Genomic DNA, 15,067 nt, shown 5'->3' with positions numbered 1-15,067 from the left:
TGAGCCACGAGCAGGAGCACAGCCTTATGGCCTGATTTTCCAAATTGCAGATGGGGGTTGGAGCAATAAACATCTTTGGTTGTGTAACAATGGTCAAGGTCGTTTGGGCCTCTTGGTAGCACACTCTTGGGTTGGTCTGGTTGAAGTCAGCAGTTACGATGGAAAGGTCCGAGATATTCCATCTCAAGACTATTTGTAGCTGAGTATATTTCATCAAGTGCAGTTTTCACTTGATGTAACCTACTTGGAGTGGGATGTAATCTGCCATCAGGATAGTAGAAGTGAACACCACGCCAGGTAGGGAATGGCACTTCACCGTTAGATAATCTCGGTCAGGGGAGCAGTAACTCGTTGGATTCATCACGTCTGAATATGAGAAAATCTTGATTAAGAAACAGATGCGTACACCCCTTGCCTTGCCCAAGGATGCCATGCAGTCCATCGGTGAATTGAGAAACACTCAGCTGGTAAGGTGCAGTCAAGTGAAGCTGGAGTCAACCATGTCTCTGTAAAACATACCATACAGCAAGGTCTCCATTCCTGTTGGCATGTGAATCTAGATTGAAGTACATCCAGCTTGTTTTCAATAACTTGTACATTCGCCAGGAGTATGGTGGGGAGGCTGGGCTTGAAACAATGCTGTTTCAATATCTCACCTGCAGGCCAAGGTGTCTCCCATGTTTCCTGAGTAAGTGACTGCTTGTGGTCGGGCCTGGGAGTCAGTGTGGGTAGTCTGCTATTCCGAAAGGGTGTCCAGTAGTGTCCTGGACACTGATTGCAGCGTCCGGTGTTCTGGAGGGTCCTATTCTCAGTCTGGTCGGGCCACAATGTCAGTCCTCTACGCGGTTGAGTGGGGCTGCAGAGCCAGGTTGTTGCTCGGATTGGGCCTCTGAGCAGTTAAGTGGCTGGTATTGCTGGGGTCTTTATTTGGCCAGATTTGGTTGGGCCAAAGGTTTGGTTGTTTCCGGAGGGTGAAAGTAGATTTGAGAAAACATTGTGAGTCATAGAATTGAGATTTAAAAGAGTGATTATAATAGATGTAAGGAGACTATCTGCTGGGGATAGAGTGTAAAGAGTCACCACACTACATCGACTTGGGATAGATTTGGGAGACTCCTGAACTACCTGACTGGTCTTGTATATGGTGCACGTGCGTGCACAGAATGCCTGATAATGATCTGTGGCGTGAACACTTCTGGTTAAATGTGTTAACCACATAGCTTTGGGGATGCATCGCAGTTTTCCTGTATTGCTAGAATTCCAAAACCTCGTTTTTCAACCTGGACACCCTAATTTCAGGTTAGATTCTTTAAATTGGAGATGTAACAAGCAAACAAAATTCATTCAGTTAATGACAATGAATCTAGCTCTGTTTTAGGGTCCGTTTCCCATTGCTCCTCTAGATTTTTTGACTGCTTGGCACGTGGTCCTCCTTTCACTAGCTGTTCTGTGTGTTTTTAACTGCCTGCCTCGGTGTGCCTTTACATCCATTCCGCTCATGTCTGCATAGAGCTACTTAGCAAACTGTGGGGATGTCCAGGGTAGAAATTCGAAGAAATATATATTCTCAAATCAATTTGGTAGAACTGTACTTGGAAGGAAAATTAAGTACTAAGTAATTGTAAGCTTTCAAAAAAATAAGAATCTTTGACTATCCACCCCAGGTCTTGGTGAGCTGCTAAATAGGTGGATGTACATGTTTATAAGCTGTATGAATAACTTTGGACTTATTTTCATCCTCCTGTAACATTTTTCCTTTTATTTGTTTGATCAAGCACAATTTAATGCTGAAAAGAAACTCATAGCTGAAGCTTTTGCATCTTGCATTCAGCAGGACCAATACAAGTACACGAAGTTTTAAGCAATCTCAGGAATTTATGCTGAGGAGAAAAGACTGCTGATTGGTTGGCAAGTTAAATCTGACTACCCAAGGCGCTGCCATGGAAAAGTCAAAAGAAAATTATGCATTCCCAGAATTCTATTGAAATTGGAATAAAAGGTGCAAACCTTGAACATATTCCTGTTTGTGGAGAACGTGTCCCTGTGAATGAATAGATGTCATTTCTAACAAGCATGCATGAGCGAATACAAACTTGATTATAAAAATTCATTGTTAGTGTAACTATTAACACTTCAGAGTTGTTCTACAAGTGGTGTTCTATCATTTTTTATGCTTGCTGTAAGCAACATGTATACCTGAACTCCCCTTCTCTGCAAGCTAATTGAATATGTTCAAGTGTTTGACTGCTTTTTGAATTAGCTGGGAGCATGGGAAGTCTAAAATGCTCCATTACTTTGTTCAAGGCATTGCCTTGAACAGTCAGTCAACTTGCCAACTAATTAGCACTTCTTTCTCCTGTGATTTTAAATGATTGTGATTGTTTGAAATTTGGTATTGGTATTGTTGTTTGTCCTGATGACTGCAATTTGAAGCTTCAGCAACATACCAGGGATAGTCAAGTTTTTAACTACCATATAATAGTTTAAATAGCATCTCGCTTTTGTTTTAATAAACTTTCTACTCCCTTCATATCACAGCATGAAGAATATCTGTTTTCAACAGTTAATGGAAGAAATGTAAATATGTCTTCGTATGCTGAGATTTGTTGCTAGATAACTTCAAATTAACTAAAAATGGATAGTATTTTTGTGACGAGGCTGAAGAATCTTTAATGAGAGTTCTATCCATGGTTGAGAATTTCGTACCTATTTTCAAACAGGGAGAAGGCAAGGACTTGCTTTTCATTCTGACTGCAAAATACAATGCCTGCATTCTGGAGTACAAACAAAATGGGGAAAACATCGATATCATCACACGAGCTCATGGAAATGTACAGGTAGAACGTCTTATCTTTGCAACTTTAAATGGCTTGATGAATTAGTTATTTGGAGTAATAAAATAACCTCAATCTCTCAGTGGGATTAGGATTTGTTTTAGCAATTAAAGTTGATGCAGGATTCACATGGACTGATTAGATGAATGCTAATGACTGTAAAGTAGTGTGTATTTAACTCCTAAGTGCACTGTCCATTTGCTGTGTTCTGTAATATCAGCAAGTACTTCTACATGTACAACAGTGACACTCAACTGCCAACAGTGAGTTCAGAATTGTGGTTATATTTCCTGATTACTTGTTTGAGATTGAAAATTTTTTTCAGCTATGTGCCAACAAAACTGAGGCCTGTCTTTCTGGATTTTCTGATACCCAAACCACTTGACACTAATTAGACATGTCAGGCTCAATTTTTCATGCTGAATCAGTGGCACCCAATCTTGGTAATCTATTCTGGTCCTGAGTTGATTTTACAAACCTATGTTTAAATGTGCTTTATTTTAATGTATTTCTCAGTGTATTATTATTACTACTACATTAAGGTGTCAGTTTGAAGCCTTTGAAGCTTAATAAATGAGCAAGGAACACTTGGTGGCAAATTAGCAAACTAGACTGATGCAAGGAAGACTATTTGTGTTACAGTATAGTACTTTGGGCACAATTTTCTTCAAGTTCATGGCAAATTGAGCAAATTTTAAAATCCATGTTGTGTCATTAATCATTTTTTTTACTATTTAATAGGTCTAGTTGGCACTTAGAACTTTATCACAATCAAGTGAAGTAGATATTCCATTGCTGTTGTAAGTACAGAAGGATCAGATGAGTGCACATTAGATATCCAATAAACTAAAATGCAAGAACAGTTTTCTCTTTGATCCCTGGGTGCCTACAAACAAACTAGATACTGGGAAAGCCAAAGTTTGCTGTAGACCATTTTATGATTTCAGGTACTGGAACCTAGTTTTAATATCAAAATGTAGACCAAAATAGAACATGTTTTAATCACCATCTGTAGACCCTACTGATTCTGGTTAGAATCTATAATCCTTTAGTGAACAAGCAAAGTAGAGGGCCACTACTGTGCTTTGGAATCAATATGAACTCTGTTTCCACAAATGATTCTAGACCTGCTGAGTGTCTCCAGCTTTAATGTTGATCATCCTCTTCAATTGTTTTATCTACCCTCAGACATCTGCTTGTCATTCTACAAATTGTGACTTTTTTTTGTTCTTTTCAGGATCGTATAGGCCGCCCCTCTGAGACTGGAATCATAGGTATTGTGGACCCTGAATGCCGTATGATCGGTCTCAGGCTGTATGATGGGCTCTTTAAAGTGATTCCATTGGATAGAGACAACAAAGAGCTAAAAGCATTCAATATCCGACTGGAAGAACTGCATGTAATTGATGTGAAATTCTTGTATGGCTGTCAAGTCCCAACCATTTGCTTTGTCTATCAGGTAAGAGTCAAGAGTGTGTAGGAGGGGACCAAAACATGCAGTGAGTCAGATGTAAGACATTTACTTCTGTTCCAAAAAATAAGTGTAGCACAATAGAAACACAGGTAGATATGCACGGTCATAGAATCCCTGCAGTGTGGAAACAGGCCCTTCAGCCCAACAAGTCCACACTAACCCTCTGAAGAGTAACCCACCTAGACCCATTCCCCTACTCTATAACTCTACATTAACCCTTCACTGATGACCTAACCTACATATCCCTAAACGCTATGGGCACTTTAGCATGGCCAATTCACCTAAGCTGCACATCCTGTGGGAGGAAACTCTCACAGACATGGGGAGAATGTGCAAACTCCACATAGACAGCCGCCCAAGGCTGGTATTGAACGCAGGACCCTGGCACTGTGAGGCTAACCACTGAGGCTCTGTGCCGCCACGATGTAGGAAAGCTTCATTAAAAAAGGAGCATTTGGGCAGAATGTGCATGTTACAGGAATAGTATTGCAGAGTCATGAGTTCAAATCTTAATTTGAAGCTGAAAAAGATTAAATTCACTGACTTAATACATCTGGAATAAAGTACTAGTGCCATTAATTATAACAAAACTGCTGAATTATTATAAATCCCCATCTAATTGATTGATTGTTATTTAGTGATTGCAATCTACAATTCTTAACATGTCAGGCTGCCATGTGACTTCAGATCCATGTCAATATGGTTGACTCTTCTGAAATGACCAAGCAAGTCTATCGGGGTCACTTTCCCTATAATTTTCTTGTGTGAACGCCCAAGGTGCAGGCACAGTGTCTGGAGCGAGAAGTTAATATTGTGATCTGCATAGGCAGGCCATTCACAAAGGATGGAACTTCGGGGCAGTTGCTTGCACAGCTAAAGAGGAAACATTAATCGGGAGTAGAAGCTGTTGAGTACTTGCACAAGGGCAATTGAGAATGAGCAGCAAATGCTGGTCTTATATTGATGCTTACTTCCTAATAATACATAAATAACATACAGAATAGGTAAAAGAAAATCATCATCATATTCAACTAATTTGTGCTAGCTTCTATCTTCCACTCTATCCTCTTTCCAGATTTTGTCATCTGTGTGACCTTCAATCAGTTTGTTTTTTTAGTATTTGTAGCCGCCTCTTAATCAATAGAATTTGCTTCTGTCACTCCCTCTGTAGGTCCTAAATTAACTCTGGGTTAAGAAAAACATCTTGATTTCTTCCTCCTTTTGCTGGTCGGTGATTATCTCATATTGATGGCACTTAGTTCTTGGTTTTCTTTCCCTGTTTTTGGTAGACCAAAGTCTTCAATAATTTTCAAGATTTTGATTGCCCATTGACCACCTTGTTTTCAAAACACAAAAAATCCAGCATTCATTCATTCATTATTAGATTTACCATCACATTTCTGGTATCTTAAGTTTTTGATTTAATAATGCAATGACTAGAATTTTATGCAGTTCACCAAAATAGTCTAAGATTTGCTGCAAATTTTAAAATAGCTTTTCAACTTTGTTCTTCTGGATAATTCCATTGTACTCGATCTTGTGTTTTGTAAGGTCTGGTTAACCTGTGCTGCTAATATGAGTAATTTATGCACCAATGCTCCCTCTACCCCATTTGTGTTCTTTCTCAGTAATCTGTAAACTTACCTTTCTTGCCACTTTCATCCTAGTTGAAACTAATTTGCCATTGATATATCCACTTCTAAAGTTTATTGTATATATTTGCTGCTGTCCTCCTTGGTATGAATCTCTTGCCTTACACTTTCTGGACCTTATTCATTCGTCTCTCATATGATACCTTATCTAATACCTGATGAAAGTCTAGATACGTTGCTGTTTACTTATCTACACTCTTAATCTTCAAAAAAAATTTAACAAGGTTGGGCAGGCAAGCAAGACATTCCCCTTTTGGAATTCATGTCTGTTCATTTATATTTTAGAATGCTTGACACTAGACATACAACTGTACATGGGCATAAAGACTATGTAAAATCCTGACGTGCAGACTTAAATGGGAAATGCCTTGGATATTTAGATTGCTGTTGGGCAATTCGCCTGCTCTCTTAGACCCGTCTGCTATAATGCTTCTGACTTTGACTTAAATTTGGAGACTTTTGACAGTTTTGCGATACCTTGCCTGAATAGATACCCAGGATGAAGCCTAATCTGACATCTGGGTGAAACCACCCCTCTGAGTCAGCCTGGTTTGAACCTCCCATCTTCCATTGTTTACTTTTTCTACCTACTCAGTGTCTCAACACCCGAATCATTTCAAAGACCGAACCTTTAAACTTAACACACAGCAGCTAATGCTGTAAAACAGGGACATGACTTGTTTTCCCAGATTCTGCTTTGCTCCACAGTTTCCCAGTGAATGTCATGTATTTCTCTGACAGCCGGGATCTGGAATTCCAGAATAGATACACTGCACCATTTGAACCAATGGATCTTGAGTGTAGTGACAATCCATTCATCACTGCCACTATGAAGATTTGGGCCGAGATGTTTTCCTGTTTAGTTGAACAAGGTTTTGTTTGATTATGAATGTTAAGTTGATTGGTCTGTTGTGTTCTATCGTCCTTTATAAATTAGAGGTATAATGTTTGCTATCCACCAGTCTAATGACAACATTCTCTAATGAATTAATAAGTACGTCATAATACCTTTGATATCTCTTCCATAAATTACTCTAAAATGTGATTCATCTTGACTGGGGGCTTTATCCTATTAAGTTGGATTAGTTTATTTAGTGCAGTTACAATAGTGCATGTATGGAATGAGCTGCCAGAGGAAGTGGTGGAGGCTCGTACAATTGCATCTGGATGAGTATATGAATAGGGAGGCTTTAGGGGGAATATGGGCCAAGTGCTGGCAAATGGGAAGAGATTAGGCTCGGATATCTAGTTGGCATGGATGAGTTGGACCAAAGGGTCTGTTTCTGTGCTGTACATCTCTGACTCTATGATTTCATTTGTTGTCATCTAATACTTGAATCGTTTCCCTGATGAACACTGAAGTAGAGGAGTTATTTAATCATTATCGCCTTATTCTGGTCAGGATTCTAGTTTTTAAGTTATTATGTCCCATGTATATTATGTTAGTGTAATATAATTACGGTTTTATTTTCCCTGGTAACTGTTCACCCTCTTCATTTGGTTTCTTTTGTGTTGTCCATGTCATGCTCTTTTATCCATGTGCTCAGTACATGTCTTTATACATGTATAGAAATGCCCTTTATTTTAAGACTAATTGGCAGTCTTTTTGAAAGACCTACCAGGTAGGAAGTGGTTGGGGGTGCATGGGGGTTGTCTTTGGTACTTTTGGAGGTGCTGAGATTGAAGGTGTACTAACAAAGTAGAGTGAATAGAACTTTACTTTTCTACTGTTCTGTGCTCTATATGACATTGAGTTCTTGGAAATGGTGGATACTTGAACCAGACATTTTGATAAGCATAAAATAATCCAATAGCTTGTATTTACTCTCTTTTTTTTCTGTCCAGTATTCTATTATAAATTAATGGACAACAGTCTCATCCATTTGGTTCCAGTGTAAGTCCAGCCTTGCAGGTTTAGTTTTATTTGCTGAGGTTCCAACTCTCCTTTGGAGACATTTCGCAGATACCATGCATCATTATTGAAGCAAGCAAGTAATATCATCCTGAGACATCTGGGTTTTCAGAACTCACTACAGTAACATGCAGATGAGCAACCTTGTATTATCTTTTTCCTCTCTTTAAGGTGGGTAGCTGCTTTGCTTTCACTTTGTTTCTTTCTGACTCTGACCAAATTGGGAGTTTGTCTCATAGTAGCGTGATTACTGTCTTGTTGTCTCTTCATATACTTGAAGATTCTATTTTAAACCTTTTGTACTTTTGTTTTTCAGGATCCGCAGGGCCGTCATGTGAAGACCTATGAAGTATCCTTAAGAGAAAAAGAATTTAACAAGGGACCCTGGAAACAGGAAAATGTTGAGGCTGAAGCATCAATGGTTATTGCAGGTTAATATTGTTATTAAAAGTAGCACTTGGGGCTATTCTGTTTGTTATTTATGCTTTGCATGTTAATAAGTGAAGGAAATGCAGGTGATCATCCTCTATTTCATAAATAGGGTACATAACTGTACAAAAATGTCCTGACAAAGTTAACACCAGATGTACTAAAACAATTGAGTTTGTGAGTTTTAACAAGATTTGTAGCTTGGATTGAGTTTCTGGATATAGGTTTGTGCGCTAAGCTGGAAGGTTCGTTTTCAGAGGATTCGTCGCCATACTAGATAACACCTTCAGTGAGCCCCCGGATGAAACACTGGTGGCGTAGCTCACTTTCTATTTGTGTTTGTGTTTCCTTGGGTTAGTGATGTAATTTCCTGGTCTCCCCCTTCCGTGTTTGTAAATGGGAAAAACAACACGTACGGACCAGATATTGAATACAGAAACAATCATCCCAACATCCACACATGAAGCTGCATTAGAACTTAATTTCAATGAGCTACCTCGCACTGCAGCACAGAGGATCTACGAAGAGCAGAGGAATCCAAGTGCATTGAAAAAGAGCGGTTATCCAATGAACACAGTTTGCTGATTTCTCATCATCAAACCCAAACAAGCAGACAAAACATGCTCAGAAACCCTAGCCACTCTCTCCTACATCAAAGACATCTCTGACCTGCCTGCCAGACGACTCAGACCCCTTGGCATCATGGTAGCCCACAAACCCACTGACACAGTAAAACAGCAGCTAATGAACTTGAAAGACCCTGTATAGATGAGAAGCAAAACTTACGTCATTTACAAAATACCTTGCAAGGACTGTAACAGACACGACATTGGACAAACAGGCAGAAAACTAGCCACCAGGATACGTGAACATCAGCTAGCTACAAAAAGACATGACCCACTCTCACGAGTATTCTTACATACGGATGAGGAAGGGCACTACTTCGACTGGGTCAACACTTCCATCTGAGGACAAGCCAAACAAAGACATACACGAGAATTCCTAGAAGCATGGCATTCCAACTAAAACTTTATCAACAAAGACATTGAGTTAGACCCCATTTACCATCACCTGAGAAAAAGAACAGGAAACTGTCAGCACAGGAGATGACATCACCAATCCAAGGAAACCCAATCACAAATAGAAAACAGGCTACGCCACCAGTGCTTCATCCGGAGGCTCCCTGAAGGTGCTACCTGGTATGGTGACGAAACATCTGAAAACGAATCTTCTAGTTTGGTGAGCAAGCCGACATCCACAGTAGAGTTTGTTTCCACCTTTTTAGAGACATTTTACAAAAATAGTCTCTAATTCTGTTCTTTGGTTTCAAGGTGCAGGCATTCAGCAGATGCCCAAGGCAAATGATCATTCTTTGTTGAATTCTTGTCAAAGTTTGTTGAAAAATGTTTCTTCTGAGTGTGGCTGTACGACATTTTGTGAAGGTACCAAACTGGCTGCTCATAAGGTGCTCCAATTAAGCAAAGTTTGAAATTACTGTTTGCTAAAATATATAGACTGCACACAGTAAGGAAAAGTTTGGAGGAAGTATTAATTGTAAGCATGGTTACCCACAAATGGCATAACAAAAATGCTTAATTGTATTCTCAACTGATGAAGGTGCTCATAGACTTTCTGGCAGAGGCCACTAAATTGAAATTAGGAACAGCAATCCTGGTTAATTTTCACTTTCTTTTCGAATTACTTGCAACATCCTGTTCAGCCAAGTATCTCCCAGCTGGTGTGCTTAGAATCAAATCTGACAGTGAGTTTGACTACTCAACCACCAGTAGCTGTCTCAGCTATCTGCATAAGTAAGGTACTGATGTTTTATTCTTCCTCAGTGATCCCTACATTTCACGACTTAGAAGCTGATGCTCCCTTTTATAGTTTGTTCAACAGCACAATGACTATCAGCTGTGTGTGTAGAGGGGGTGTTGGGACAGGTTTTTTTTAAGGACAGATGAGGCTTTATGTTTGTGGAATTTTGGAACTTTCTATCTAGAAGGTGGTGGAGGTGAAAACGTTCTTAAGGGATTTCAAGGTTATCAGGGCTAGATAAGAATTCAAAAACTATGGATTACAGGGTTTCGAGAAGGCAGCTTATTTCCTTCAACGACAGCTAGGAATGTTCAGTAAATGCTGGTTCAGTTAGTGATGCCCACCCCACATGAATGAATTTAAAATAAATGGAAATTTGAAACATAAACTCATCAGCCGTGATGTTACTGAATGATCAAACGTGTATGAGATCAGTTGGACTACTTCTAATTTCTATGTTTGTGAAATGTGCTGCTGAGGTGAATTAGCCTAACTTCCATGAATCCCTAAATGATTAAGTAAAACTGGACCCTATTGAATAAAAGCTTAAATGCAAAGAATAATCGCTTTGTATTCGAAATTGATGCAGATATGTTTTGCTTTCAGTTCCAGAACCATTTGGAGGAGCGCTAATCATAGGTCAGGAGTCCATTACATACCACAATGGCGACAAGTATCTCGCAATTGCACCACCAGCTATCAAGGTAGGAAAATCAGCATGACCGTCAGTAATTCAGTGCGAAATAGTAGAAAACCTTTAAAACTTAAGCCAGTAATAATGTCACTGGAACATCACTTGGTTATTGCATCTACTCTTTTTGTTTCCACTTAAGTGTATTTTAGAGCTTTAGTTCGCTATCAGGTAATTCTTTATCAATGCCAATGTTAGTCCATACACCATGACTTTTTTTTAGTTTTGCAAACTTTGTGACAGAAAATGTCTCTTTAGAAATTGTAAGTATACAATATCTACAAGTTCCTTTTTCAAGTTTTCTGTAATCTGTCTTGTTTTTTTTAAATTCTCTTATGTGACATGGGCATCACTGGCTAGCCATTTCCTGTTGCCCTTGAAAAGGTGGTGGTGGTGAGCTGCTGCCTCGAACTGCTGCAGTCCATGTGCTTTAGGTCGACTTACAATGCTGTTTTATGTATTTCCAAGTCAGGATAGTGAGTGTCTTGGGGAGGAACTTGCAGGTGGTGATGTTCTCATGTATCTGCTGCTTTTGTTCTTTGAGATGAAGTGGTTGTGGAATTGGAAGGTGCTTTCTTAACTATTTTTGGTCAATTTCAGCAGTACAGTTTGTCGATGGTATCTGCTGCTAGTGAAAGGCGTGGATGTGGTGCATGTGAGCTCCCAGAACCTTTTGTTCACTCATTCGAGCATGCAATGAAATGTGTATTGCTGCTCCATTTCTCTATGAAACATTCCATCATCAGCTGTCTGTCTTGTTGAACTTAATTGGTAACATACCTGCTGCTTGCCACACTTCCAAGTTTGGCATTATCTGCAAATTTAGAAATGGAGTTTTTTTTTTCTGTGCATCATACACAATGTTAAAAAAGTGGTGTACTATCTACTAACCTCCCCTTTGGAAAAACTGTTGTTTGCTGTCTTGGAGCCATTTTTTAAAATTTCAGGTTGACATTGACTATTTCATGAGCTTCAGTTTTGTTCAGCTTTCAATGTGGTCATATCTTATCAAACACATTTTAAAAATATCCATATAGACAGCAAGCAATGGTTCTTTCTGTTATTTCAATAAAGTGCTAGTCTTTTATTCATCTGACTGTTCTTAATGTCAAAGTAAAAAGGTGAATTTATTATATATCTTGGCTTTTGAGGGTGGAGTTGTGAAATACTTCTTTGCAGAAAGGCACATTGAAGTTTTGAACCTTCCTTCAACAAAATCTAAAGGGTATATGAATAGTAAGGGTTTGGAGGGATATGGGCCGAGTGCTGGCAGGTGGGACTAGATTGGGTTGAGATAACGGGTCGGCATGGATGGGTTGGGCCGAAGGTTCTGTTTCCATGCTGTACATCTCTGACTCTTAGTCAACTGAAAATCGTAAAGCTTGAATTGATACACTTTTGTTAGGCAATGCACATTTGAAGAGATATGAAAATCAAGTAGATAAATTACCTTTAGACACTGATCAGCTGTGATTCAACTGACCCTTCAAATAACTCTAAATCTGTCAAATGTGATTTCCCTTTCACAAAACCATGATCATCCTGCCTGATTGTTATGATTTTCTAAATGCCCTGCTGTTATGGCCTTAAAAATTGGTTCTCTCATTTTCCTTATGATACACAGTAGACTAACTGACCGACACTTGCCTGCTTTCTGTATCCCTTTCTTAAAAAGTAGTATTACATGCTCAATTTTCTGGGGACTTCCCAGAATCTAGGGAATTTTGGAAGATCATCACCAATGTATTCACTATCTTTTGAGGCTACTTGTTTGGTTGATGCAGCATGAAAGAAATGCATAAGGTGGCAAAGTTAAGGAGGTACACCCATCCTGTTGACAACAAAAGTTTGTTCATAAGACATTCAACTCATTTATAATTTCTTTGAGTTATTAGTTTGTTTTTATAATGAATTTTTAATTGATGTAATTATGAAATGGAATATCAAAACATATTTGTCATGTGGGCATAGGAAAATAGAGAAATAAGCAGTGAAGTCAGATTAAAAAAATTTAATTAACCCGTGTACTGGCAAAGTGTCATTGTTTCTCACCATTATTCTTTAATGGAGGTGGGTTCCTGTTGAATTCACTTCGAAATGAATTGCTGCTGAAAAATCTATTGATTTAGAGTACGCCATTCAATTGTTAGTTGTTACTTTGAATGTGAACTAGACCTAATTGTCTTTCTGTTTTCTCTTGCTAGCAAAGCACAATTGTTTGCCACAACCGTGTGGATCCCAATGGTTCCCGATACCTTCTGGGAGATATGGAAGGTCGTCTGTTCATGCTGTTACTGGAGAGGGAAGAACAAATGGACGGAAATGTCACTGTCAGAGACCTCCGTGTAGAACTGTTGGGAGAGGTCAGTAATGTAACATTACCCCTTTTAATGATCCTTTTGTAGCTGTGTAACTTTGTTTGATACTAAAGCCAAGTATATTGAGGATTATCAGATCATGATCTCATTGAGTAGCGCGGTCGACTCAATTGGCTGAATGGTGTACATTATATGGTCTAATGATGTGCTATTTTAGCACAAAAGTGCATTTAAAATAGATATGTTAAAATCGTGAATGAAAAAGTCTGTTAGGAACATAATGAGCATTCATCTACCAATATTTGCAGATGCTAAATTTTCATTTTAATCTTTTTAAGGCAAATTGGTAGGTCTTTGTTCTGGCACTTTATTATGTGGTATATTGCATCAACAGAAATTGTGATAGTACAAGTATCAATCCAGATTTGATGGTGGCTCCAACACTAACTCATGTTGCTATTTGCAAAATCTTTGATCTTTCTAGTTAGTAATCTAATTGGGAGCATTGAATGCAGTTAGAATGAATAGCTTCATAATGTGCTATACATAGTATTATGTTAAATCTCACTTGTCCTTCACAGACATCCATTGCAGAATGCTTGACATATTTGGATAATGGAGTTGTATTCGTTGGATCCCGTCTTGGGGATTCTCAGCTTGTCAAGGTAGGTCATTTCACCATATTAGCTTCTCTTAGCCTATCACAGCTGAATCTGATATATGGGTATCATTTTATTAATTTGGCAAAGCGTGCCCTTGAACTAATAACTATGGCTTTAGTGGATGTTTCAATGTAGTGAGTTTGTGGTCTTTTCATCTCGTGTAAGAAGAACATTAAATGTGCTGCCTTCATATACTCCCTATATCTAGTCCAAAGTGAATATGAGAAAGATGTACTGCAAAATTGCCTCCCCACTATCTGGGAATTTTATATAGAGTGATGGGAAAGCATAACATAATAGATATAATTATTCATGGATATAAAAATCTGTCGAATAAATTGGATTTTGTTCGAGTTTATTTTTCGATATCTAAATTGTCATGTATAACATCCTGCTTTCCTGATGGTTATTTCCTTTGGTTTCCCCGATGAATACACTGGCTCCTAGGCCTCGTTGACTGAGACATATAAAAATACTAAACTAGATGATTGACCTTTTGATTTTAACTTGCTTATAAATAGGCTGTTCCTGTGACACTGGCACCTGACCATGGGGGTGACTGAAGTCGGGGATATACTTGTGTGGAATCCAAGTATTCCTTTCACTAATTTTGGTACTGTAGAATGCTTCACACGTATTTTCTGAAACATTGTGGCTTCAGGGGCTACACTGATTTGTAGTAGGTTGAAATATATTCAGATTTGTCTAGGACCCATTGTTCTATACATGTGGGAACCTTCAAGTGCTGAAACATACCAATTTTCTTCCTGAAATTGTACAAATGTCCACTTGTTTCACTTTCGTGTGTTTCAGAAGTAGAAATTCAAGACATTGATGTGCTTACTAAGGATAACTTGAGTATAATGAACGTGCAAAATATCTTGGCTGAAAAATATTCAGTTTCAATGTTGTCTTTGCAGTTAAATGTAGACAGCAATGAGCAGGGGTCCTATGTTGCTGGCATGGAAACCTTCACCAATTTAGGTCCTATTGTGGATATGTGTGTAGTGGATCTGGAAAGGCAAGGACAGGGCCAGGTAAGGCAGAAATTTTGACCACTGTTCTTTACAACTCTTGACTATTTTGTGTTTATGTATTTTATTTAAGGGCAAGGTTGTTAATATATAATTTTTTGGCATGGCATTTACAAAGAATGTACATTAATGTAAGAATTTGTCACTGTTTATCTCTGTTGGTACAGTGAGTTTACAAGCTTTTAAGGCACAGGATGTGGCAGAGGAGATGGTAAAACACTAAAAGCTGGCCTACCTTTTCCT

The 15,067-nt window shown here is 38.7% G+C and overlaps 1 protein-coding gene across 3 annotated transcripts in view; it reads left to right on the top strand.

The window, feature by feature from the left end:
* The window catches only part of ddb1 (damage-specific DNA binding protein 1), an 86,643-nt gene that overhangs the window by 18,858 nt on the left and 52,718 nt on the right, over nt 1-15,067 (top strand). For all 3 annotated transcript variants that reach the window (XM_072592096.1, XM_072592093.1, XM_072592094.1), the window contains exons 3-9: nt 2,721-2,837; nt 4,072-4,293; nt 8,189-8,303; nt 10,726-10,823; nt 13,015-13,173; nt 13,710-13,793; nt 14,711-14,827. In XM_072592096.1, coding sequence (XP_072448197.1) covers nt 2,721-2,837; nt 4,072-4,293; nt 8,189-8,303; nt 10,726-10,823; nt 13,015-13,173; nt 13,710-13,793; nt 14,711-14,827 — 912 coding nt within the window. The remainder of the gene's footprint in view (nt 1-2,720; nt 2,838-4,071; nt 4,294-8,188; nt 8,304-10,725; nt 10,824-13,014; nt 13,174-13,709; nt 13,794-14,710; nt 14,828-15,067) is intronic.

The sequence above is a fragment of the Chiloscyllium punctatum genome, chromosome 22 (genome assembly GCF_047496795.1).
Source record: "Chiloscyllium punctatum isolate Juve2018m chromosome 22, sChiPun1.3, whole genome shotgun sequence".
In the NCBI taxonomy this organism is placed as follows: Eukaryota; Metazoa; Chordata; class Chondrichthyes; order Orectolobiformes; family Hemiscylliidae; genus Chiloscyllium; species Chiloscyllium punctatum.
This window is presented reverse-complemented; position numbering and strand designations above follow the sequence as displayed.